The 27,392-nt window shown below is 35.5% G+C and overlaps 2 protein-coding genes across 2 annotated transcripts in view; both read right to left on the bottom strand.

Annotated features, from left to right (window-relative positions):
• SYCP1 (synaptonemal complex protein 1) overlaps positions 1–5,741 on the bottom strand; it is a 172,519-nt gene extending 166,778 nt beyond the window's left edge. Inside the window, exons 1-6 of the mRNA XM_079136081.1 lie at positions 4,923–5,741; positions 4,369–4,498; positions 3,304–3,388; positions 3,080–3,123; positions 2,860–2,916; positions 622–786 (exon numbers count right to left, since the gene is read on the bottom strand). Coding sequence (XP_078992207.1) covers positions 622–786; positions 2,860–2,916; positions 3,080–3,123; positions 3,304–3,388; positions 4,369–4,476 — 459 coding nt within the window. The 5' untranslated portion in view covers positions 4,477–4,498; positions 4,923–5,741. The remainder of the gene's footprint in view (positions 1–621; positions 787–2,859; positions 2,917–3,079; positions 3,124–3,303; positions 3,389–4,368; positions 4,499–4,922) is intronic.
• A 282-nt stretch (positions 5,742–6,023) lies between these two features.
• The window catches only part of LOC306658556 (bile acid receptor-like), a 39,825-nt gene continuing 18,456 nt past the window's right edge, over positions 6,024–27,392 (bottom strand). The window contains exons 5-11 of the mRNA XM_079135689.1: positions 26,844–26,986; positions 26,645–26,749; positions 26,408–26,507; positions 25,648–25,761; positions 10,352–10,474; positions 10,089–10,202; positions 6,024–7,378 (exon numbers count right to left, since the gene is read on the bottom strand). Coding sequence (XP_078991815.1) covers positions 7,143–7,378; positions 10,089–10,202; positions 10,352–10,474; positions 25,648–25,761; positions 26,408–26,507; positions 26,645–26,749; positions 26,844–26,986 — 935 coding nt within the window. The 3' untranslated portion in view covers positions 6,024–7,142. The remainder of the gene's footprint in view (positions 7,379–10,088; positions 10,203–10,351; positions 10,475–25,647; positions 25,762–26,407; positions 26,508–26,644; positions 26,750–26,843; positions 26,987–27,392) is intronic.

Raw genomic sequence — 27,392 nt, 5'->3', positions numbered from 1 at the left:
TTAAGCAGCATTTCCTTACTAAACATGCTACAGTAATCTGTGATAATTTTTTTTTCATACAAAAAGGAACTTTTTTCCACAGCTTATAAATTTCCCATAAGAATATGGGACTCGCTTTCATCAGTCTAAATAAAAAGTTTACTGGATGATCTCTAAAAAGCATTAAACAACATTTTAATATCATGTTATCTTCTCTGATCATTGTACAGTGATATTTTAGCTCTGTCAGCATTTTCTCAACTTTTTAACTTTACACTATAAAATCAGTTAAACAGTTTTAGATTCAAGGTTATAAATGAATATCATATTCTAATATAATGAAAGACATCAAATAAAATAGTATCAATAATAGGAATTATTTTTTAAAAACTAATCACAAACCAGTATCATTAAATCAGCTTTTATTTAAAGTAATTTATTATTTCCCTAATCACTTGCATATGTGTGTTACAACTTGTTCTCTTAAAGTTGAACTATAACCAGTATCAAACTTCAAAAAACAGTATCTTCAAAATCCTCATCACAGAAACAAGATAAATCCAATTTACTTTCAAATAATACTCCATTTTCAACAATATAATATTTACTAGTTTATATTTATAATTCAAAAATTCATTATACCTGCAGTTCCTGAATGGCTTTTCGCTGTGCTTCAATTATCTTTCTATTTTCTTGCAACTTATTTTCTTTTTGCTTCAGTTCAGATTCTACACTCACTTTCCACTTTTTGATCTTTTCAGCCTCCTTATATAGTTTTGAATATAGTCTACTCATTGGCTCTGAATTCTATTAAAACAGATTTTAATAGAAGGTTGTTCAAAAATTTAATATAAACAAATGACACCTGCCTATTGAAATATCCATATACTAATGGTGACTCACTCCTCAATTTGTGCTCTAATATAGCATACTAAAACCTATCTTAACTCTTTTAAACTACTGAGGCAATATTAGTTACTTCAGTAAAGTTACTGGTCACTTAACTAAGTTGTACCTTGCTAAATAACATCAAACAACTAAAATGTGCTTAAATAATAAGTTAGAAATATTTTAATCAATAGGAGAATCTAGATGGGTAAAACTTTAAACAAATCACCCTACAAGAAATCTATAAAACATTTTGATTATACAAATAGAGAATTAAGAATGTGAATTTTAAAATATAATGCCAAGAAAAATAATAATGAACAGAAGAGAGCAAGGTTGTACTTAGATTTTTTTTCTGAAAAATGTTTTTCCACATTATACTGTAAAGGTCAGAGGCATTTTGGTTTTGGTTTTTCTTATTTTTTTTTTACTACATTATATTTATACACAATATTTTGACATAATCATACATGCATGGAGCATAATTTGCTCCACTTGAGTCAACAGTACTTCCTCTTTTCCTCTGCGCCCCCCACCAACCCCCCTTCCTCTAGTCTATGGAATTTCTTTCTATTCATTTGTAGGTTTTTTTAATTAGTGCTTAATAGGTATGCATAAAGGTGAAATTCACTGTGGTATATCCATATATGTACATAGCATAATTTGGTAAATTTTATTCCACCATTCCTCCCATTTTCTGTTTTATTTTTTTGCAGTGCTAGGAATCAAACTCAGGATATAGGTAATGCCATGTAATCACTTCCTACTGAGTTCCACCCTCAGCCTTTCCCCACCACCTACCTACACCAGTACTGGGGACTCAACCTAGGGGAGAGACACTCCCAAGTCTTTAGTTTTGAGACAGGGTCTTACTGTGTTGCCCAGAATAGCTTTGAATTTGTAATCCTCCTGCCTCAGCCTCTTAAGTATCTGGGATTACAGCTCTGGGCCATCAGACCACCAGCTCCTATCTTATTTTTTTAATATTGATTTCTGCTCAATGAGAGTTTGAGGGTTTTGGGGGTTTTTTTGTTTGTTTGTTTTTACACTACTAGGGATTAAACCGAGGACCTCACCCATATTAGGCAAACACTCTCCAGCTGAGCTCCTCCCCCAGCTCTTTTATGGAAACAGGTTCTCACCAAATGGCCTATAGCTTATGAACTTTCTGCCTCAGCCTTCAGAGTAGCTGGGATTATAGGCATGTGCCACTTTGCCTAGCTTTTCATTATTAAAATACACAAATAGATTCCCTATTTTAAAATTGTGATACTATAATCCCAGTAATAATGATAGAGGACTTTATCAAGTCATGGAATTTTCCTTCATTTAAAAGACATCTAAGCCAGGCATGGTGGCACACGCCTGTAATTCCAGCAGCTCAGGAGGCTGAGAGAGGAGGATCAAAAGTTCAAAGCCAACCTCAGCAATTTAGCAAGACTCAATACAATATAAAAAAGGACTGGGGATGTGGTTCAGTGGTTAAGTGCCCCTGGGTTCAATCCTCAAACCAAAAAATAAAGACATCTATATGCCTTAAAAATTTTTTATAACTAATATTGAAAGTACAACAAATCATACAAATTCTTTACATAATAAATTAGCCAAATGATCAGTTATGTTTTACTAATTGAAGGATTTTTTGTAAAATACTGGCTTGATTCTCAGCTGTTTCACATACTATATCTACTTTCCCTCTTCTAGCCTTAATTTCTGGGTTTAAAAAACTGTACCCAACCTCCCCCTACCCAAAATCAGACCGCTATCAAAAAAAGAAAGAAAAAATAGAATTTTCCCCTAAAAACTGAATGCTTTTACAACACAGTACAGAGTCCTTGTGTTTCAGAGACTTTAAAAGACAAAAAACAATTTTAAAGAATACATTTTAAAATATTAACCAAATAATAATTTTGAAGTTTTAAAAGAAAGATATATATGAATAATAAACCATACTCCAATTATAAGAAAGTTTATAAGAATGGGAAATCTGACCTCAAAATCAGAACCTTTTAGTCCTTCCTGATAGTGGAAACTGCCAGAATTATCAACCTAAAAAAAAGAATAATTCCTATAATAAAATATTTGAGAGCTTCCAAATAATAGCAATTAAATACACAAGACTAGCAATCCAACAACTTAAGAGCTTTTTCTTCTTCAAATAACCAATTTGATACCTAAATAGATTATATCTATATACTCTAGATTAACTGACCTGCTCAAGCATGGGCAAAAAGTTAACTTTTTGTAAAGCAGGATCTGTAAGATAAGAGACACTGATATTAAATAGGCCAACATCTTATTTTAACAGGAATTATTACTTCTAGCTTTAATATCAAGGATATTGACTTAATACTTATATTGTATTTTCAACAACTGGCAATGTATATAATAACATGATTCTATGTAAAATGATATATTGTTTGTCCAGGCTCCTACCTGAAACAATGTTTTCCCCATTTTTGGAGAGATTAGTCATTGCAAAAGGAAAACCAAAATCATCTTCAATACACTTGTTGAAATTCTAGAATACAAAGAAGTTCTTAAGTATATTGTTTCACACCACTGTGATTCACAGCAATGTAATACACAAATGTGATATACATCTGCTCAAGAAAGTGACTATAATTATAAATCCTTTAACTTACACATAGTGTTTACAATATCAAATACTTTTGCTGTGCTAACAAAGCAAAACTTTTAAGGAGATATTTTCCCTAGTAAAATGAAACCATAGTATAAATTAACAAAAGCTTTGTAGATATTGAAGAATAATATTTGTAATTTTAACTAGTAGAATGGAATAATAATAGTAGGAGTTTCCTTCAATTTCATTATGATCTTCCCTCAAAAGAACTGAGAATTTTCTTCATAGAATATCATGTGATTACAGAAGCCATAAGAAATTTTAAACTACAGCATATAAAATTAAAATATTAATTGCATCATTTCACCTCCAACATAAGGTACATAAGAAATTTTTTTAAATAATTCAATAGTAGAAAAAACTGTTTTACCTGAGAAACTTGGTATAATTTCTCCTTTCCGTGAGACCTTTACTGTATAAGTGAATTTCTATCTTTAACCTATCCACCAGGAAGCTCAGAGCAAAACCTGAAGCTCAATCACAACACTAATTATTACCCCTATGTAGGCATTTGTTCAAACATTTCTAATTTTCCCCCAACTTATATTTTACTATTTCCCTGTAGGCGCCTTATAAGTTGCCTAAAATCATTTAAGGAAGGGAGGAAGATTTAATAAGTAGGTCCCACTATACACATAGAGTTAGTTCTACAGCAGCGGCGATTATTTCTTTAAATGAATGATCCCTGCGCACAGTAGCTCCGGTTATCTATTTAGTGCAACGTTATTTCAGAATCTTAGGTTAAATCAGACCATACCTACTGAAAAGGAAAAAAAAAAAAATCACAAAATATTACCTTTAGATAGTGCCTCTTCTACCAAAAGTAAATAATAATCAAGATTTGCATGCAAACTTACCTTGAAGAAACTGGAATCTCCTCCCAAGGTCTGAGGTTTCACTGCAGACACCTGACTGCTGCTTAGTCTCGGCGGTACGAACAATTTGAAAGGCTTTTGCTTTTCCATTCTCCCTTCCAGCTGTAAACACCTGTTGCCCCAGGGAGGTGACAAGTGTTGGCCATCACCTACTCAGTGCACCGCTTATTCTTTGTAAACGGCGACGCTTGCTCCCACGTGGCAGGATGAAGCGGCCACGAGACCCCTGCTACCGAGCCCGCCAGAGCGGCCATGCCCACTCCGTCCCACCGTTCTCCTGCGCCAGCTGCCTCCCCGGCCACCCGAAGCCCCCAGCGAGAAACTCGAACCCCACTCCGGTGACAGCCTGCCAAGGAAGCCCGCGCCCTCCTCAGCGCCGCACTACAACGCATCACCTCGCCAGCCGGAGCCCGCTGACGCCAGAGGACCACCGCCAAGGCGAGGGCGGCTGACGGAGTCAGGAGCTGCAGTATCACAATGTCGCCCCCGCCCTGGGTTCCATCTTCAGGAAAGGAACTCGGTCCACCTGCCCTCACCTTTGAAGAACAAGCGGGAAGCCACGGGCTGGGTGCCACGTGAACTGCCGTCTATGAGGGCAGCAGAAAGAACCAAGAGCTTCTGCCTCCGAACCTCAGAAAAGGCGGGAAATCGCTCCACCTGGGTGGCCACACCAGGTGGAGCAGGGCGCCTGGCAGTTTAACGGCTAAATAACGGTCCTCAGAGTAGGCTTCCGGCTCCGGAGAATTATGTCTCGCGAGATTTTCCTTCTCCCCGGGAACAATTCTATCCCGGATTCTGTTTCTGCTAAGAGTTGACGTTCTCAAAACTTCTGCTATTGTCAAAGAATGCTGGGAAAACTGTCAGGTGCTAGGATAGAAGAGGTGAGAATGACACATCCATTTCCGCCCCCTGAGAGCTCAGAACCTTAGGAAAGTAGAAGGTGTGCAAATAAAAACAGTGCTGTGTAATCACCTAAAGGTGGAATTTATGAAGAGCCATGGCTCTGAAGGTGGCTTGGGGAGTCTGGCTTCTCAGTGCGAATATGTTTTTGTTATTGCTTCAGCCGGGAATAGAAGAGTGAATAGAGTTGGTTAGATGGGCAGTGGGAGCACAGCATTCCCGGCTCAGAGAAAGTGGGCAAAGGCGCTGGGGTTGTGAGAGCGATTCATACTTGTCACAGGTGTGTCAGGAAGACCAAGGCGGGAAGGTGCAAGAGCATGGAGGCGTTGAGAACAGATATACAAGCCCTGCAAAAGTGTTTGGATTTAGACTTCTTGGACAGGAATTTTGAAGAATTTTGAGTGGAAAGGGTGGTATGATTAGGTTCAGAAGAAAATCTGTAGTATGAAGAATGGTTTAGGCTGATCAGCCTGGAGTTACAAGACAGTTTTAATAGCCTGGGTGACATGCGGTCCTAGGGTCTGGCGGGAGCAGTGGAGATGAGGAGGTATCATCTGAAAAAGGCATGTAGGAAGTTAAATGAATGGTGTCGTACTGGAAGTGAAAAAGAGAGAAGTCAAAGGTGACTGCCTGGTTTCAGGCTTGGGTAACTAGATAGTTCATTAGCATGGTACCTAGGTCTGAGCAATAAGATAATGCATTCTGTTTTAAAGATGCTGGCTTTGTTCTCTTTCTCCAGATATACTATGATGCTTCTCCAAAGAATTTTAGCAATACTTTTAAATGACCCTTTTTGTATAAATTTATTAGGCAACAGTTTCTAATAAAACTATAAAATTTTCCAACTGGAAATGATGATCCGATTTGCCTCCATTTTACATTTTAAAGAAATTGAACTTAAATGTCCTTTTGATAAGACACTACTTTGAAGAAATGATACCAACAATATACACAAAGTACCCCGGGAGCAAAAATTAATACATCTAATTAACATTTTCTTGTCAAGGCTATAGATTCAATATTCCAATGTTTTAAAAAGTTTTACATAGTGAAAATTTTAACTGTAGTCTGGTTTTCTTTATTGAAAACCAAAATACTACTTCCAGTCAGATAATTAAAGTCACAGGTGTCATTTACTTTTACAGTCTTTCAAAACAAAAGTGCCAATAGTTTCTCAGTTCATGTATTTCTCATGAACTTTATTTTTAACATATTACCATCTTATCCCTATAAGAACTAAAATGTTTGTGGAAAGATTTCAGGTTTAAGAAAGTCATTGTTTCTACAAAAGATGTTAGCAAAAATGTCAAAATATTGTCTCCCAGAATGAGAAGTAAATCATGCTAAATTTCCCAATTTTATTAAAATATTTTCAAGATCTGTTCTCTTGATTTTTTTTCAGTATCTTTCATCACAAATTTTCCAATTTGGCTTATTAAAAACTTCTTTTAAAGACCTTAAAATGTCTTATTCCATCAATCTGGCCTTACTTAATGAAGGTCACAAATTGCCTCCTTATAATTACAATTGTTTTCACTAGATAGCCTTTTTTATGTCTATAAATTACATATTTTCAACTAAATGAAAAAATAGTTTCTTCAGATGATAACTCTTACATTTCCTTTTGGATAAACCATGCAGAAGCAATAATAGCTCCTTGTTTTGAGTCCAATCTTGAATTTTAGGTGTCCATTTAGTGATAGGATTCCACAAAACTTGATGAGCATTGGTGATATCCATTTTATGGTGATATGTTGGTAACATAGCAGTCATGTTAATGTTTTTCAAACAATCATCCAATTTAGATATAGAAAATTTAAGACAAACCAGTACATTCTAAAATTTCAACAGTGTGACTACATATTCCATTCCTCAGAAAATAAATTAGTCAATTTGGGGTCTTTTGTTTTCCAAGTGCTAAGTATTTCTGAGTAGTTGTGATTCAGAGTTCTCAGTTCAGTTAGCCTCCCTATGAGATGAGCAAAATGCTGTGGGTTTTCTGCATGGTGAATTTTGGAATATTTATACAAAATTTGTAAAACTGGTTCTTGTAAATTCTCCACATGTTGCTTATTTTCAAGACATGGACGATCTGAAAAACATTATCATATTTATCTTAATGAATATTGGAAAGCAGAAGATAATTCATTTTAAGACAATGCAGTTTTTTTCATTTATTGTTTTTGTTTTTGTTTGGTGCTGGGGATTGAACCCAGGGCCTTGTGCATGAGAGGCAAGCACTCTACCAACTGAGCTATATCCCCAATCCTGACAATCAGTTTTTAAATAACAAAAAATAACAAATATTTGCTGAACCCTTAATATATGTCAGATATTATGATAAGTAATTTGCCTCTGTGCATTATTTTATTTAATCTTTATAATACTGTTAGGACTAATTTGGTGGCACAGGCATATAATCCCAATTACTCAGGAGACTGAAACAGAAGGATCACAAATTCAAGGCCAGCCTGGACAATTTAATAAGACCCTGTCTCAAAGTAAAATTTGTAAAAGTCTGGGGGATAGGGCACAGTGGTAGAATGCTTACCTAACATACCTGAGACCCTGGCTTTAATCTCTAGTACCTAAAAAAAAATATTAGGTAAGCTCTATTTTTATCACCATCCTCAGATGATTTTCTTGAAACTTAGAAAGTTAAGTGATTTCCACAAAGTCACATTGGAAGGAAGGGTCAGTAAGTACTTTTAAGAATATAAGAGTAAGTAAGGGCTTTATTTGAAGTCTTAGAAGATTAATTTCCCAAGGTAAACAGTAAATAAAAGGCAAAGCTTCTTAAGAACTTGCCTATAAATATAAGTGCCAACCAAGAATTTCATAGTGCCTTAACAGCATTTATTCATCTAGTCATTGGGCCAAAGATACAACAGTGAACATAACAGACAAAATTCCCTCCCCTCATTGAGCTTATATTCTCAGTTCAGGGAGAAGTAGGGGAGAAAAGGGGCATATACAGATTTTTTTAAATAAAAATATAACATGACAGATAGTGGTATATTGTAGGGGAAAATAAACAGGAAAAGAGATAATTTGTTTTATTTTATTGTATTTATTTATTTATTCTTGGTACCAGGGGATTGAACCCAGGATGCTAACCACTGTGAAACATTCCCATCCCTTTTTTTTTTTTTTTTTTTTTTTTTGAGACAGTATCTTGCTAAGTTGTTTAGGGTCTCACTAAGTTGCTATGGCTGGCTTTGAACTTGCCATCCTCCTGCCTTAGCCTCCCAGGTGATAAATTACAGGCAAGCACCACCACCCCCTGAGAAATAACAATTTAGGGCGGAGTGAAGGTAGCTATTTTTAAAAGACTGATCAGAAATAAAATGACATCTAGCAAAAATCGAAAATGGTGAAGGAGGGAGTCATGCAGCTATCTGGAGGAAAACCTTTCCAGACAAAAGACTTATCAAACATAGTAGAACCTGTGGCAAGACTTCTTGAAATTTCCATGGAACATCTGTGTCAAAAGCAATGAGCTGAGCAACACTGTTAGGTCCCCTCTCACCCTGCAGGAATTCTGTATCTATACATACTTGAATAAGTTCTACTCCTATACTCATCATGGAAAAATAAACAAAAAGCAATGCACTGGGAATGGAGTAAGGGAAAGAGGTAAACAGTAATCGAACTTTGGCTTCCATCTGTGTAAAATGGAAGTAATTGAAAGACATAAGCAGAGGAATGACATGATCTTACTTATATTTTCAAACACTTACTCTGGCTTCTACATAAAGAATAGACTCTAGAGAAGCAGGCACAGAATCAGGAAAATCAGTGAGGAAAGTAGTTTCCATTAAGGTGTAAGCTAGAATAGTAAGAAATTATTAAGTTCTAGTTATATTTTGAGGGTTGAACCAAAAGGGTTTGTTTTGTATTTAACATGAACATAAGAAAAAGAAAGAAAGAATTTTGGTTTATGAAACTTAAAGATGGAGATACTCATTTAGAATAGATGGAGGAAAAATAGGATGGGTAGAGAAACAGCAAGAGTTCATCTTCAGGCTTGTTAAATTTGTTGTGCATATTAGACATCCAAGTTGAAATACTGAATACAATGGAATTTAGGGGAGCATTCCAGGTTGGTGTATAAATTTGGGAGTGTTCAGAACACACATGACCATTAAAACCTTGACACAGGATGAAATTACAAAGGAAATGAGTATATAAGAAAAAGGATTGAGCAATTGAGCCCAGGACACTAACATTTATTATTGTGGAAGATTAACAAAGGAGACAGTAGCTATCTGTAAAGAAGGAAAAATCAAGAGACATGGTAGTCTGAAAATCAGTTAAAAAAAAAAAAAGCATGTTGAGAAGGTTGTGTGATCAACTGAAGCCAAGTAATTAAAGAGAATATGATCTTCTCTTTCAAATATAGTGGATAGGTCACTGGAACCACCAATACTGAAATCCTGATGATAGTGATAAGCTACAGTGGAGTGGAGAGGAAAGAGCAAAATTTGACCATAGAGAGTTCATGAGTAAGAGAAGACAAAGAGAAGCAACAGTATAGACAACTTTTAAATTTTTTTTTTTTTCCTGTAAAGTGGAACAAAAGAATGGGGGAACAAATGAATGTGGATGTAAGGTCAAGAAGACATTTTTTTTAAGATGCAAGAAACAGCACATTCAGAAACTTAAATGAATGCTCCCATAAATAAGGAAATTGTGATAAAACAAAATTGGTACATTTGGCTACAACTGATAATTAGTAACTATCAAATTCATTATTTCATTGCCAGATTTAATCCAGATATTTACTGCTGAATGGTTTTTACCTGAAAAAAGCACAGCCATTGCTGCAAGTAAAGCATATTCAGTATTAGTTATATAAAGTCCACTCATTCTTCTGTAGAAGTAAAATAGTGAGGTAATAAATTCTTCAGTAATACCTAAGAAGATTAATATAAAAACATTTTCATTTGAACATAGTGCAGAATCAAATATTATCATTTTTCACAAAACATTATAAGAAAATGAAACAGTATGTCTAACAATTTTTTCTATCCTATATAATAATTTGTATTATGTGCAATATTACCAGTTAGAGTAGCAGGACAGTCTTCATTGCAAAATTTGTCCATAGAATAAATAACACTTCTATCACCACTCTGATTGTGACCATTCAATGTATGAGCTGAATGATTTGATAGTCTCATAGTACCTAGTAAAAGAGAAAAAATAAAGCCTGATTTTTTTTCTCTTTATATAGATAGTAAATTCAATCTCTTTCAGAATCCAACATAGCAATTAAGTGAGAAACATTCTCAACAAATAGTAGCTCATATTATAGAGAGAGGTTATATAGAAGGCCCTCTAAAATGTGTTTTCCATGATGCCATATGTTAAAGACAGTGGCTTTTTTTTTTTTTTTTTGTACTTGGTATTCAGTCTAGGAGTATCTTACCACTAAACTAAGTACCCAGTCTTATTTATTTTTATTTTGAGATAGTTTCTACCTATATTGCTGAGAGTCTCAGTTGCTGAAGTTGACTTGAATTCTAAATCAGACTGTCTCCTGAGTCGTAGGATTACAGGATTTCACCACTGCCCCGGTAAGCTTGCCTTTATTTAGGTTAGATTCAAGGTGGTAGACTAGAGGAAGGCTGCATGCCCTGTTGTTCTGTGACCTTGGATTCAAAGAGCAGAAATATTGCTTCTGTGCCAGGTAAGTCAAAGAGGGATTTTACTAAAATTCAATATTGGACAGTTAGAGTCTTAGAGACTCAGAACTTGGGGTACGTTAAATAAAGAGGACTACAATGGGATCAGGCTGGTGTGGGCAGCAGAGGTAGTGGTATTGGTTCAACACAGGAGGGAAAACTCAGAGAAACACAATGGACAGAGTTGCCATGGAAAATCCTGAGATCAGAAAAGCAGTCTTCCCTTAGCTGATCCAGAAGCTGCACTGTATGCTGGTGCATGAAAAGCACCCTGTGTTCCCAACTGACCATGGAGAGCTGAGGTAGGAGCCATCTTGAGGCCACCACGTTGCAGCTGCTGCTGCTGCAGGAGCTGGGAAATTTGAACGAAGATAGCTGCATAGTCCTGACAAGTGCCTACCTCATGACCTAGACTGTACCTAGCAGAATGAGAGTTAAACAGGCACAGAGAAGATTGTACTTAGGGAGATTGAAGTTGGAAAAGTGAAAGGGATTCAAACTCTGGTGGCTCATGAGAACAGCTGAAGCAGCAACTGTGAATACACTCAGGGACTAAACCTGGGAAGCCTGGAAAGGCTGTGTTTGTGGGTAGCAGAGGGAGTGAATGATTGGCTCCCTCTATCCACTAGTAGATCCTAGGGAGGCTCTTGAGATCCCGATTCCCAGTTGAGACTGGCAACTGCCAGGCCCTACGGATATGTTGATCTAATCTGTCCAGAGCAGACACCACTCAATAAAGCCCCTGAGGTCAGATCAGACCTAAACCTCACCTGGAAGAACTCCACTCATAGAACTCTGTAGTGGTCCCACCCTGAGACTGCATCAACCTGGTCTTTGCAGACAAAAATCCAGCTGACAGTACTTCCCACTCCATCCTACTTCATACTGGTGAGAAGGGAAGTAGAGAATTTTTGAACTCCAACTGGTAACTTGATGAGCGACACAAAAAGAGGAAGGGTTTAACAACTCTCAGCCCTCACTCTTGTGCTCAGTACATAGCTCAAGAAGAAATGGAAAGAAAGTTGAGCATAGACAGTGATTATTTTGATCACATCAATGAAAATGATTCCTTAGTTGTTCATTAAGAATCTTTTTTCTTTTTTTTTTTCCTTTTTATTCTTTTGTTTTTATTGTGTGTGTGTGTGTGTGCTGATTGGTTCATGGACATATATACATATTCGTTTTTTCTCATTTGAAACATTCTTTTCTGAATGTATTTTTCCTTGCCTTGTCTTTTGAGGATTAGAGTTTTTGATTAGTATATTTTGGTTTTGTTTTGTGCTGTTTTTCCTTTGTCTGGTTCTCATTTCTCTTTCTCTCTCCTGCTAAGTCAAATTTTATTGTTCTCTCTTTCACTCTTCCTTTAATTTTTTACTTCTATTTTTTCTCCTCCTTCCTTATAACTATCACATTCTACACCTGTTCTGCATTCTCTATGTTCATGTTTTGAAATTGTAAACTCTTTTTGGCCTTCCTATCACATTTTCTTTTCTCTTAATTAACTTATTCTTACCATCTTTTTTTGTATTGTAAACAAATGGGATACATGTTGTTTCTCTGTTTGTACATGGAGTAAAGGCATACCATTTGTGTAATCATAAATTTACATAGAGTAATGTTGTTTGATTCATTCTGTTATTTTTTCCCTTCCCCCCCACCCCTCCCACCCCTCTTTTCCTGAAAGGAACCACCATTTGACCCAGCTATCCAACTCCTTGGCCTATACCCAAAGGACTTAAAATCAGCATACTACAGAGATACAACCATCTTTTATGGTAAGAATGGTTTATACAATGTATGTATAAAGTTGTTTTATACAATGCCTGCCCCCACCATTAATGCTGTTGCAATTATTACTGCTGTGGATGTCATATTTCACCTGTTGTTTGATTTAATACCAGATATAAATACAAGGTTATTTATTGTTTTTGCTGATGGCAGTTGCTGACCCTACCATATCTTGAGTTTTATGTGGCAATTAACATTATAGATGTCATAGTAGGAACTAAGTATTTAGTTAAATGCCATCTATTATTTGCATTGGTTGTTGCTATTGTTTACCTCCCCTTAATCTGTGAGGTCCTGGAAACCTACAGGATACTACAAAATCACAGGATAGAAATTCTGCTGCTGAACTAAACTCAACAAAAAAGTACACCTTGCTCCATTCACGTTATTGATACTCAATCTTCAGCTATGCTTTTATATGAAGAATAGAAGAGATGAAAATCCAAACTAATGACCAGGCCCCAAGTGGAAACAGCTGGGGTAGGCCCCCATGTCCCACCTAGGGACATCCATTAATGTAGAAGAAACAGAGTGAAGTAACACAGAGACTGTAAACATCATACAGTTGAGGGGATCTCAATCCAGATCACTCTAGGACACTTTAGCAACTGAAAACTGTGCCCTAAAAAAAGAGAGAGAGAAACCCACTTGAACTGATACATAAGACTAAGACCTCTGAAAACATGAGAAAACAAACAAATCTTCCTCCAAAATCCATAATCCCCCCAAAAAGGAACCCACTTATAGTGATGTAAACAAAAACACAAAGAAAGAGTATAAAAAACTGATTATCACAATGTTCAATGAACCAAAAAAAGATCTAAGGAAGGAATTAAGAGAACAAATACAGAAGATAAAAGGTCATTTTAATGAAGAAATAGAAATAGTGAAAAGAAACCAAGCAGAACTCCTAACAACAACAACAAAAAACAAGATCGATCTAATTACAAACTCACTTAAAGATATCAATAAAAGACTCAATGGTGTAGAAAATAGAACCTCAGTCCTTGAAGACAGAACTTCAGGCATCGAAGACTATTAGCTATATGATCGATCTTGAATACACAGAAGGCAATAAAGGGGAAAATATACAGAACATGACCAAAATATACAACAACTCTGGGACAACTTTAAAGATCAAACCTGAGAATCACTGGGATAGAAGAGAACATGGAGATACAAACAAAAGGCATAAAGAATGAGATTGTTATCAGAAACAAGATAGGCATCCACATACTAGAGGCTTATAGAACTACAAATAGACAAGCCAAATGAGAAGCTTGGTGAGACATGTCATCAACCTTGCATAGAAAATAAGGAAATGCCTTACACAGAAAATAAGGAAAGAATATTAAAAGCTGCAAAAGAGAAACAACAGTTCGCATTTAAAGGCAAACCAATATGGCTCACTTCTGATTCCTCTGCTCAGATCCTAAAACCAAGGAGGTCTGAAATGAGATATTCCAAACCATAAAAGAAATGTCTGTCAACCAAGGTTACTATAACCAGCAAAACTCAGTTTCAAATTCAAGGGAGAAATAAAAATGTTCCGTGACAAGAATAACAAAGAATTCATGAGCACCAAATCAACACTACAACGAACACTCAAAGTTATACTTCACACAGAGGAACAAAAAAACAATTCCCAAAACACACAAACAGTGGAAGTTCAATAGAAGAATAATCCACTAAATGAGAATCAAGGCAAGATAAAATGTAGAAAAAAACAAAATGGCAGGTAATCATGAACACATATCTATACCAATGCTATATGTTGATGGTCTCACCTCTCCAATTAAAAGACACAGATTAGCAAAATGGAGCAAAACCAAAATCCAACTGTTTTCAAGAGACCCATCTTATAAGCCAAGATCCACAGGCTGAAGGTTAAAGGATGACAAAAAGTATTCCAGACATATTGTCCAGGAAAACAAGCAGGAGTGGCTATTCTCATATCTGACAAAGTAGATTCCAAGTAAGAATTAATCAGAAGAGACAAAGAAGGACATTACATCCCACTAAAGGGAACAATCCAACAAAAATATATAACCATAGTAAACATTTATGCCCCAAATGTCAATGTACCCAATTACATGGAAAAAAAATATTCCATGACATTAAATTCCATATACTCCCTAACATAATAATACTGGGTTATTTCAATAAACTCTTCTCACAAATAGGTCATCAAAACAATAAATCAACACAGATATCTCAGACCTAAACAAAACCAAAAATCAAATGGACCTAACAGGCAGTTACAGAATATTCTACCCCCAAATAACTAAATTTACCTTCTTCTCAGCTGTGCATGAAACTTTTTCCAAAATAGATCATACTCTAGCCACAAAGCAAATCTTAGCAAATATGAAAACATTGACAGAATTCCATGTATTCTTTGTTTTTTAAATTTTTTTAATTTCTAATTTTTTAATTTTATTTGTTCTAATTAGTTGGTCATGATAGTAGAATACATGTATACATTTTGATATATCATACAAAAATAGAGTATAATCTCTCCTTTTTCTGATTATACATATTGCAGGATCATATTGATCATGCAGTTCATTATTACTTGAGGTAATAATGTCTGTTTCACACTACTCTCATTCCTTCCCCCATGCTTTTTCCCCTCACTTCCCTCCCCTCTACCTAATATAAAGTAACTCTATTTACCTTGGAGGCATTGACTCCTTCCCCACCCTAAGCCCCAAAGTGTGGTTGTAGCCCACTTTTAGAAATAATACTCTGTACAGTGTTACAGCTCCATTGAGGCTTTCAGTTCTCCACAGTAGTGTTTGTAGGGCTGATCTCTACTCTCACGCTCAATATTTATGTAGGAAGCAAAATACAGAGAATCAGCATTCTTTTGTTTACTTAAGTAGGAGGACAATCATTTATCAAGTTATTTTTCTACACTTCAAAATATGATTACAGTTCTTAATTATTTTCAGAACTACAGTCATAGTTATCAAATAATTATTTAGACACACACACAAATTTGTGTTCTATTAAGTTAATTAGGGGACAGCCATAAAACTTGGCAGTCAATGCCAGTTCCCAACATTTCATTATTTCCATTTTATTTATGAAAAACTAGAACCAGCCTTCAGCATCTTGGTTTCCTTCCACCCAGCCAACTCAGGCAAGTGTTCATGAAACTCCAAAACTAAGGAGACCTTTGTGCCACTTGACAGAAAGAAAATAAAATCATAGAGGCAATGCAAGTGAGAACTATATGCCAGCAAATGAAAACAGAAGCATCAAAGCAACAATGAGAACAGCATAATTAGGCCATGTATTCTATCAGATCATAATTGAATGAAACTAGAAATCAACATCAAGATATAGAAACCATGTCAACTCGGAGACTAAATTATATTCTGATAAATAAAGAATCGATCAAAGACGAAGTGAGAGCACAAATCAAGAAATTTTTAGAAATGAATGAGAAAAAAGACACAACATGTCAAAAGCTCCTGGACAGTATGAAAGCAGTTCTAAGGGGCAAATTTATAGTACTGAATGCCTACATTAAAAAATTAGAGGAATCCCAAATAAATGAACTTATGACTCAAGGCCTTGGGAAAAGAAAAATAAGCTAAACCAAACACCGTAAAAGATAGGAAATAATTAAGATCAGAGCTGAAATCAATGAAACTAGGAATAAGAAAACAATACAGTACTACTGTCAAGTATAACTAATTAGAACAAATTTTAAAAATTTTAAAAAGAAACCAATACACCAGATCAATGTAATGAAGAGTTGGTTCTTTAAAAGGTAAAGAAAATTGACAAACCCTGAGCCAAACTAACCAAAAGAAAGAATGAAAAAAAGCAAATCAACAAAATCAATGATGAAAAAGGAGCTCTCGCCACAGAGCCCTCTGAAATACAGATGATTATAAGATCCTATTTTGGGGGCAAACCAAGATGGCGGACTAGAGGGCGACTGCATCTCCTGTCACTCCAGAACCCAGGATTCAAGAAGGGGAGGCATTGAGAGACAGGACTAAAATAGAGCAACAGGGTGAGTCTCCCCCACCGGGTGAAGCTTGGCCCGAGCGGCAGGCCCAGATAGGGGCAGCTTCACAGAACAGGGCAGAGCAGCTGAGTCTTCCCCAGGTAGGCCTGCTTCCTCCGGGGGTGGGCTCCTCCCACATGGCCAGCTTCTCAGAGCAGGCCCCCCAGTGAGAGCCTTTCTGCACAGAACCACCTCCAAGTCCCGGGAGCAGGCGATGAGCTCCGGCCCGCAGGCAGCATCAGGGACCAGGACAGGGCAGCCAGGGACTACCCCAAGCAGCCCTGCTCCCTCTGACGGCAGGCGCCTTTCAAGGCTAGCTTCTCAGAGCAGACCGCCCAGTGAGAGCCTTTCTGCACAGAGCCAGCTCCAAGCCCTGGAACCAGTAGAGAGCTAGGGGCAGCTTTCTTCTGAAGCACTGCATTATCAAGTTACTCCAAGACTTCAGGCTACTGAAGGCTGGGAGGTGATATACTGGAAATCTACAGGAACACTATAAGCCAATAGAGGAAATCTGCAATATCTCAGAGTCCCACTGACATCTGACCAATATGAGAAAACAAGGGAAGAAAATGTCCTAAACAAACCTAGATACTATATCAATAAAACCCAATGACAGCACAACAGAAGAAATGTCAGAAAGGGAGTTCAGAATGTACATAAATAAAACAATCAGGGAACCAAACGAGGAGATAAAAGAGCGAATGCAGGCATTGAAGGAGGAGATGAAAGAGCGAATGCATTCATTAAATGATCACACCAATCAACAGTTAAAAGAGAAAATATGGGAAGCAAGAGCTCATTTCAATAAAGAGTTAGAGATACTCAAAAAAAACAAACAGAAATCCTTGAAATGAAGGAAACAATAAACCAAGTTAAAAACTCCATAGAAAGCATAACCAATAGGATAGAACACCTGGAAGACAGAACCTCAGACATTGAAGACAAAATATTTAATCTGGAAAACAAAGTTGACCAAACAGAGAAGATGCTAAGAAATCATGAACAGAATCTAAAAGAATTATGGGATATCATGAAAAGGCCAAATTTAAGAATTATTGGGATTGAGGAAGGCTTAGAGAAACAAACCAAGGAATGAACAACCTATTCAATGAAATAATATCAGAAAATTTCCCAAATCTGAAGAATGAAATGGAAAACCAAGTACAAGAGGCTTATAGGACTCCAAATATACAAAATTACAACAGACCCACACCAAGGCACATTATTATGAAAATACCTAACATACAAAATAAAGACAGAATTTTAAAGGCCGCAAGAATCAAATTACATTCAGGGGGAAACCACTAAGAATATCAGCAGGTTTTTCAATCCAGACCCTAAAAGCTGGAAGGGCCTGGAACAACATTTACCAATCCCTGAAAGAAAACGGATGCCAACCAAGAATCTTATACCCAGCAAACTTACTTTCAGATTTGACGACGAAATAAGATCCTTCCATGATAAACATAAGCTAAAGGAATTTACAAAAAGAAAAACGGAATTACGGAACATTCTCAGCAAAATATTCCATGAGAAAGAGATGAAAAACAACACTGCAAATCAGCAATGGGAGGAACCAGCCTAAAGGAATAGCCAAATAAAGGAGAAACCAAATCATGTCAAAAAACAAAAATGAGTCAAATGACTGGGAATACAAATCATAACACAATAATAACCCTGAATGTCAATGGCCTGAACTCATCAATCAAAACACATAGACTGGCAGATTGAATTAAAAAGAAAAATCCAACAATGTGCTGCCTGCAAGAGACTCATCTCATAGAAAGAGATACCTATAGACTTAAGGTGAAAGGATGGGAAAAAACATACCATGCACACGGACACAGCAAAAAAGCTGGAGTATCCATCCTCATTTCAGATAATGTGGACTTCAAGCCAAAACTAGTCAGAAGGGATAAAGAAGGACATTACATACCGCTTAAGGGAAGCATAAATCAGCAAGACATAACAATCATAAATATCTATTCCCTGAACATTGGCTCATCCATGTACGTCAAACAAATCCTTCTGAATTCCAGAAATCAAATAGACCACAACACAATAATACTAGGTGATTTTAACACACCTCTCTCACCGCTGGATAGATCGTCCAAACAAAAATTGAATAAAGAAACCATAGATCTCAATAACACAATCAACAATTTAGACTTAACCGACATATATAGAATATACCATCCAACAAAGCATACACTTTCTTCTTAGCAACACATGGATCCTTCTCTAAAATAGACCATATTTTATGCCACAAAGCTACTGTTAGCAAATACAAGAAGATAGAGATACTGCTTGTACTCTATCAGATCATAATGGATTGAAATTAGAAATAAATTACAGAATGAAAAACAGAAACTTCTCCAATACCTGGAGATTAAATAATATGCTATTATATGATGAATGGTTAACAGAAGACATCAGGAGGAAAATTAAAAAATTCTTAGAAGTAAACGAGAACAAAGACACATCATATCAAAATCTCTGGGACACTGTGAAAACAGTACTTAGAGGAAGAATTATTTCATGGGGCGCATTCAACAAAAGAAGTAGAAATCAACAAATAAATGACTTAACACTACAGCTCAAAGCCCTAGAAAAAGAAGAGCAGACCAACACCAAAAGTAGTAGAAGACAGGAAATTGTTAAAATCAGAGCCGAAATCAATGAAATTGAAACAAAAGAAACAATCGGAAAAATTAACAAAATAAATAGTGGTTCTTTGAAAAAATAAACAAAATTGATAAACCCTTAGCCACACTAACAAGGAGAAAGAGAGAAAACTCAAATTACTAAAATTCGGGATGAACAAGGAAATATCACAACAGACACGAGTGAAATACAAAACATAATTAGAAGCTATTTTGAAAATCTATACTCCAACAAAACAGAAAACCTCGAAGACATCAACAAGTTTCTAGAGACATATGAATTACCGAAACTGAACGAGGAGGACATACACAACTTAAATAAATCAATTTCAAGCAAGGAAATAGAAGAGGTCATCAAAAGCCTACCAACAAAGAAAAGTCCGGGACCAGATGGGTTCTCAGCCAAGTTCTACAAAACCTTTGAAGAAGAGCTTATTCTAATACTCCTCAAAGTATTCCATGAAATAGAAGAGGAGAGATCCCTCCCAACTCATTCTATGAAGCCAATAGCACCCTGATACCTAAAACAGACAGAGACACATCAAGGAAAGAAAATTTCAGACCAATATCCTTAATGAACATTGACGCAAAAATTCTCAACAAAATTTTAGCAAATCGCATACAAAAATACATTAAAAAGATAGTGCACCACAATCAAGTGGGTTTTATCCCAGGGATGCAAGGTTGGTTCAACATCCGGAAATCAATAAATGTCATTCACCATATCAACAGACTAAAAGTTAAGAATCACATGATTATTTCAATAGATGCAGAAAAAGCATTCAATAAAATACAGCATCCCTTCATGCTCAAAACACTAGAAAAAATTGGGGTAGTGGGAACATTCCTTACCATTGTAAAGGCCATCTACGCTAAGCCCATGGCCAATATCATTCTAAATGGTGAAAAACTGAAAGCATTCCCATAAAACTGGAACAAGGCAGGGATGCCCTCTTTCACCACTTCTATTCAACATCGTCCTTGAAACTCTAGCCAGAGCAATTAGACAAACCAAAGAAATTAAAGAGATACAAATTGGAAAAGAAGAACTCAAACTATCCCTGTTTGCTGATGACATGATTACATATTTAGAGGAACCTGGAAATTCCACCAGAAAACCCTTGGAACTCATAAGTGAATTTAGTAAGTAGCAGGTTACAAGATCAATGCTCATAAATCCAATGCATTTTTATACATAAGTGATGACTCTTCAGAAAGAGAAATTAGGAAAACTACCCCATTCACAATAGCATCAAAAAAAATAACATACTTGGGAATCAGTCTCACAAAAGAGGTGAAAGACCTCTACAATGAGAACTAAAGAACACTAAAGAAAGAAATTAAAGAAAATCTTAGAAGATGGAAAGATCTCCCATGTTCTTGGATAGGCAGAATTAATATTGTCAAAATGGCCATACTGCCAAAAGTGCTATACAGATTCAATGCAATTCCAATTAAAATCCCAATGATGTACCTTACAGAAATAGAGCAAGCAATTATGAAATTCATCTGGAAGAATAAGAAACCCAGAATAGCTAAAGCAATCCTCAGTAGAAAGAGTGAAGCAGGGGGTATCGCAATACCAGATCTTCAACTCTACTACAAAGCAATAGTAACAAAAACGGTATGGTATTGGTACCAAAATAGACAGGTAGATCAATGGTACAGAATAGAAGACATGGACACAAACCCAAATAAATACAATTTTCTCATACTAGACAAAGGTGCCAAAAATATGCAATGGAGAGAAGATAGCCTCTTCAACAAATGGTGCTGAGAAAACTGGAAAACCATATGCAACAGAATCAAATTAAACCCCTATCTCTCACCCTGCACAAAACTCAACTCAAAATGGATCAAGGACCTTGGAATCAGACCAGAGACCTTGCATCTTACAGAAGAAAAAGTAGGTCCAAACCTTCAACTTGTTGGCTTAGGAGCAGACTTCCTTAACAGGACTCCCATAGCACAAGAAATAAAAGCAAGAATCAACCACTGGGATAGATTCAAAACAAAAAGCTTTCTCTCAGCAAAGGAAACTATCAGTAGTGTGAAGAGAGACCCTACAGAGTGGGAGAATATCTTTGCCAATCATACTTCAGATAGAGCGCTAATTTCCAGAATCTATAAAGAACTCAAAAAACTCTACACCAAGAATACAAATAACCCAGTCTACAAATGGGCTAAGGAAATGAACAGACACTTCACAGACGAAGATCTACAAGCAATCAACAGATACATGAAAAATGTTCAACATCTCTAGTAATAAGAGAAATGCAAATCAAAACTACCCTAAGATTCCATCTCACCCTAATTAGAATGGCGATTATCAAGAACACAAGCAACAATAGGTGTTGGCGAGGATGTGGGGGAAACGGTACACTCGTACATTGCTGGTGGGTTGCAAATTAGTGCAGTCACTCTGGAAAGCAGTATGGAGATTCCTCAGAAAGCTTGGAATGGAACCACCATCTGACCCAGCTATCCCACTCCTTGGCCTATACCCAAAGGACTTAAAATCAGCGTACTACAGAGATACAGCCACATCAATGTTCATAGCTGCTCAATTCACAATAGCCAGACTGTGGAACCAACCTAGATGCCCTTCAGTTGATGAATGGATAAAGAAACTGTGGCATATATATATATATGTATGTATATATAATATACATAATGAACTGGAAAATATGAAAATATGGACAAATTTTTACATGTATATATCCTGCCCAAATTGAACCAGGAATATATGGAAATCCAAAACAGATCAATATCAAGTAATGAAATTGAAACAGCAATTAAAACACTTCCAAAAACGAAAAGCCCTGAACCTGATAGTTTCTCAACTGAGTTCTGCAAGACCTTTACAAAAACACTATCACGGTCTTCCTCAAATTATTCTATGAAATTGAAAGAAAAGGAGCACTCCCAGATACATTTTATGAGCCTTCTATAACCCTGATATCAAAACCAGATAAAAACACATCAAAGAAAGGAAACTATAGACCAATATCCCTGAGGAACATAGATGAAAATATCCTAAATAAGATACTAGCAATCCACATTTAAAAACACATCAAGAGCCAGACAAGGTAGCACCTACAATCCCAGCAGCTCAGGACACTGAGGCAGGAGGATCGTGAGTTCAAATCCAGCCACAACAACTGAGCAAAGCCCTAAGTAACTCAGTGAGACTCTGCCTCTAAATAAAATACAAAAAAGAGCTGGGGATGTGTCTCAGTGGTTAAGTGCCCCTGGACTCAATCCCTGGTACCAAAAAATTAAAATTAAAATTTGTTTTTAAAAATCAAGAAGATAATACACCATGATCAAGTGGGTTTCATTCCAGTGATACAGGGTTGGTTCAACATACACAGATCAGTAATGTGATTCATCATTTAAAGAAAACTAAGATCAAAAATCACATGATCATGCAGAAAATGCCTTTGATAAAATCCAGTACCCATTCATGTTAAAAATGCTATAGAAGCTAGGGATTGAAGGAAGTTACCTCAACATCATAAAGGCCGCTTGAACAAAGCAAAAGCCAATATCATACTAAATGGAGAAAAGCTAAAAACATTTCCACTGAATTCAGAAACAAGACTAGGCTGTCCACTGTTGCCACTCCTATTCAATAGAGTCCTTGAAACATTAGCCAGAGCAATCAGGAAAGAAAAAGAAATCAAAGGGATACAAATAAGAAAAGAAGAAGCCAAAGAAACCAAACTATCTCTGCTTGCTGATGGTATGCTCCTATATCTAGAAGATCCAAAAAACTCCATCAGAAAATTTCTAGAGCTTATAAATGAATTTAGCAAAGTAGCAGGATACAAGGATACCCATAAATCAATAGTTTTCCTATATTCCAACAGTGATTCAGTCGAGGAAGAAATCAGGAAAACCATTCCATTCACAATAACTGAAAAAAAAAAACTTGGGAATTAATCTAACCAAGGATGTAAAAGAGCTCTAAAATGAAAATTATAGAACACTGAAGAAAGAAGTTGAAGATCTTAGAAGATGGAAAGACATTTCGTGTTCAGGCAGAATTAATATTGTCAAAGTGGCCATACTACCAAAAGCAATATACAGATTCAATGCAATCCCCATCAAAATACCAATGACATTCTTCATAGAATTAGAAAAAAAACAATTCTTAAATTCATTTGGAAGAATAAGAGACCCAAAGTAGCCAAAGCAATACTAAGGCAGAAAAGTGAAGCAGGCAGCATCACAGTACCTGATCTGAAATGATACTACAGAACTGTAGTAACAAAAACAGCATGATATTGGCACCAAAATAGACATGAAGACCAATGGAATAGGAGACACAGAGATAAACCCACAGATCTATAGTCATCTGATATTTGACTAAGGTGCCAAAAATAAATCTTGTAGAAAATGGTGCTTGGGAAACTGGATTGCTTTATGTAGAAAAATAAAATTAGACCCCTATTTTTCACCCTGCACAAAACTCAAATTGAAATGGATCAAATTCTTAAGAATTAGATCAAAAACCTTACAACTACTAGAAGAAAACACAGTGTCAATGCTCCATCATAGAGGTGCTGGAACAGACTTCCTTAATAAGACTCCCAAAGCACAAGAAATAAAACCAACAATCAATAAGTGGGATGTCATTAAACTAAAAAGCTTCTGCACACTGAAGGACACAAGAGCTTGTAGAAAGAGATTACAGAATGGGAGAAAATCTTGGTGAGTTACTCCTCCAAAACAGGATTAACATCCAGAATATACAAAGAACTCAAAATACTTAGTACCAAAAGCAAATAGTCCAATCAATAGATGGGCAAAAGAACAAAACAGAAATGTCTCAATAGAAAAAATATGAAAGGTCAATAAATATATGAAAAAATGTTCAACATCTCTAGCGACCAAGGAAATGCAAATCAAAACTATACTAAGTTCCATCTCATTCCAGTCAGAATGGCAATGATCAAGAATACAAACAGCAATAAAGGCTGACGACATTGTGGGGAAAAAGGAACACTTGTACATTGTTAGTGGGACTTCAGACTAGTACAACCACTCTGGAAAGCAGTATGTGGTTTCCTCAAAAAACTAGGATGGAACCACCATATGACCCAGCCAGCTATCCTACTCCTGGGTAATTTCCCAAAAAATCTAAAATCAGCATACAAAAGCAACACTGTCACATCAATGTTTACAGCAGCACAATTCACAATATAAAATCCATATATATATATATATTATATATTCACATATATATATAATATATATATTCACATATATATTATTAATCCATTCATCTATTGACAGGCATCTGGGTGGATTCTATAATAAACACACATACAAATATATATACACATATATGTGTGTACACATACACACACACAAAATAGAGTTCTATTCAGTCATTAAAATGAATGAAATTATGACATTTGCTGGTATATGGATGGAAATAGAGAATATCACACTAAGGGAAATTAAACAAACTCAGAAACTCAAAGGTCAAATGTTTTTTCATATACAGAAGCTAGAGTAAATAAAGGAAAGGGTGAATGAAGGATAAGATTACATAAGGAATCAATCAAAGACAAATTAATAAACAAGTGGAAGGAAGTCTCATAAAGTAGAGGAAGGAGCAGTGGGGGAGGATGGGATGGAAAAGGGGGGAGGTAGGAGATCATGAACTGAAATCAATTTCCACACATGTATGAGTTTGTGGGAATGAACCCAACTACTATTTATAACCATAAACTCTAATTTGAAAAAAAGGAATGCCTTTTTAAAACAGACAAAAATGTAAGCCAGGCACAGTGGTATATACCTGTGACCCCAGTGACTCAGAAAGCCAAGGCAGGAGAACTATGTTCAAGGCCAGCCTCAGAAATTTAGTGAGGCCCTAAGTAACTTCAAGGTCAGTCTCAGAAACTTAGTGAGGCCTTAAGTAACTTAGTGAGACCCTGTCTCAAAATAAAATTTAAAAAACTAAAAAGGATTGGAAATGTGATGCAGTGGTAAAGCTCCTCTGGGTTCAATCCCCAGTACCCCCCCCAAAAAAAAGGACAAAAAAGTATTAGAATTATAAATATATCTATCATGAGATGTTTATTCCTATACCAATTGGTAAAAATGAAATGTAGAATAGTTCAGTTATATCATTTGTTGCTAAATTTTATTATAAATATTAAAATTAAAAATAAAGCCATTTTACTTTCAGAGGTTGATACTGTCTGACTGTAAAGTTGGGCCATATGAAGGAAGATCTCTTCAATTTTTGATCCCTTCTGTAATGCAGTCTGATCCTCGCTGGTCAAATTTTCAAATCCTTTAAGAAAAAAATCATAAAAATATAGAAAATGAAAGATAATGTTCAGACATAATATTTAATGTTTTAAATTTTGTATTTACTTATGAATTCTAAATGCTCCCTTAGAATAATCATGATATTTAACTTCAAATTTGAATAAAATTCTTAATTAAACATGCTAAAATTTAGGGGCACTTTCATGAGAACTGGATAATCCTTTTCTTCTAGCAAGGACAAATTGAAACATAGTTGATTTAGAATTAAAGAATTTATTTTTACAATGAGTTATGAGTACATGTAAATAGCTAAGTTTTGGGCAACAGCGGCTCCATGTTTTTAATATTGTACAGGGAATCTTCTTTTTGTTTCATGTTTCATCTAAAAAATAAAAACAAATCATTTCCAAAAACATGCAAATAAACATATTTATCTTAACTCTAAGTATTTGAAGTTATTTGAATGATATTTTTAAATATTTAGATTTTCATCCACATGATCAATTAAAGGACACATAATAAACATGTTTGATAGTTAGAAGTGGTATTGGTAGAAAACATAGAGGTTTTGTTTTCCTTATAATATCCCCTTTTAAAATAGGGAACATTTTTTTAAAAATATTTAAAGTATTAAATTACTTTAATTTTTCCAAAAATAAAGTAATTACCTGGAAGTCCCTTGGTAAAATCCATCAGCCCCTGTACATGTAGGACAGCTATCTCTGAGAGTTGTAAAAAACTCAATTCAGGATTGGCATATTCCTGCAGCTAACCCATAGAAAGAATATAATTAATAAATCATTATATTCTTTCAAACAACTGTTGAAATTTTAAAATGTTATGTTCATTCCTTTTTCTAAAGGAAATTAGTTATAAATCATTTCTTGCTAGTAATGAATACATACAAATTTCTTTGTTTCCTCCAAAGGAATAATATATTTTTTATGTGCAATCACAATGTTTTTAATAAGCTGATGTTCCTCTTGAGTTAGTTCCATACTCTCCTGAGTCTGCTAGAAAGCATAGTGAGAAATTATTAATGCATACTCATTAAACAAAACATCATTAAAGAAACAAGAAATTGTATATGAAGAAAAGTCTTGCCATTTTTCCAGATCTAGTGGTGGATGATACAAGTTTGTTGTCTGCTCCTTCCTCTTCCACTTTGATGTTATAGTAAAAACTATTATTCTGCTTAAAGTTCTTTCGAAGCCTCTTTGATTTACATTGGATTTCTGTGAGTAAACCTGTAATATTACAAAATTTATGTAAAACATTTTGATTTGGCAATAACATTATAAGATTTTTAAGAAAATTGTCTTACAGTGTACACATACATGATAATACACTTGCATTTTTACAAAGAACATTTATTTGGGGGTATGTATATATACAGCAATTAAATTTATTATATTTCTTTCTCCTTTTTCTTATACAACTATGATGAATACCTAAAAGCCCTTTATTCCAGACAAAATTTTAAAATAAATTTGCCCCTCCAAATTATAAATTTAAATTTTTATATAATAACATCCACATTAATTTTATCCTGGAAGCAATAGAGAATACTGTTTAATAGAGAATACCTTATCAACAGCTTCTTGTGATTTTTCAAAAAGAGTAAAGTCAAGTTTCTTTTTTATTATAAACAAG

This window comes from Sciurus vulgaris (assembly GCF_902686455.1).
Source record: "Sciurus vulgaris genome assembly, chromosome: 1".
Lineage (NCBI taxonomy): Eukaryota > Metazoa > Chordata > Mammalia > Rodentia > Sciuridae > Sciurus > Sciurus vulgaris.
This window is presented reverse-complemented; position numbering and strand designations above follow the sequence as displayed.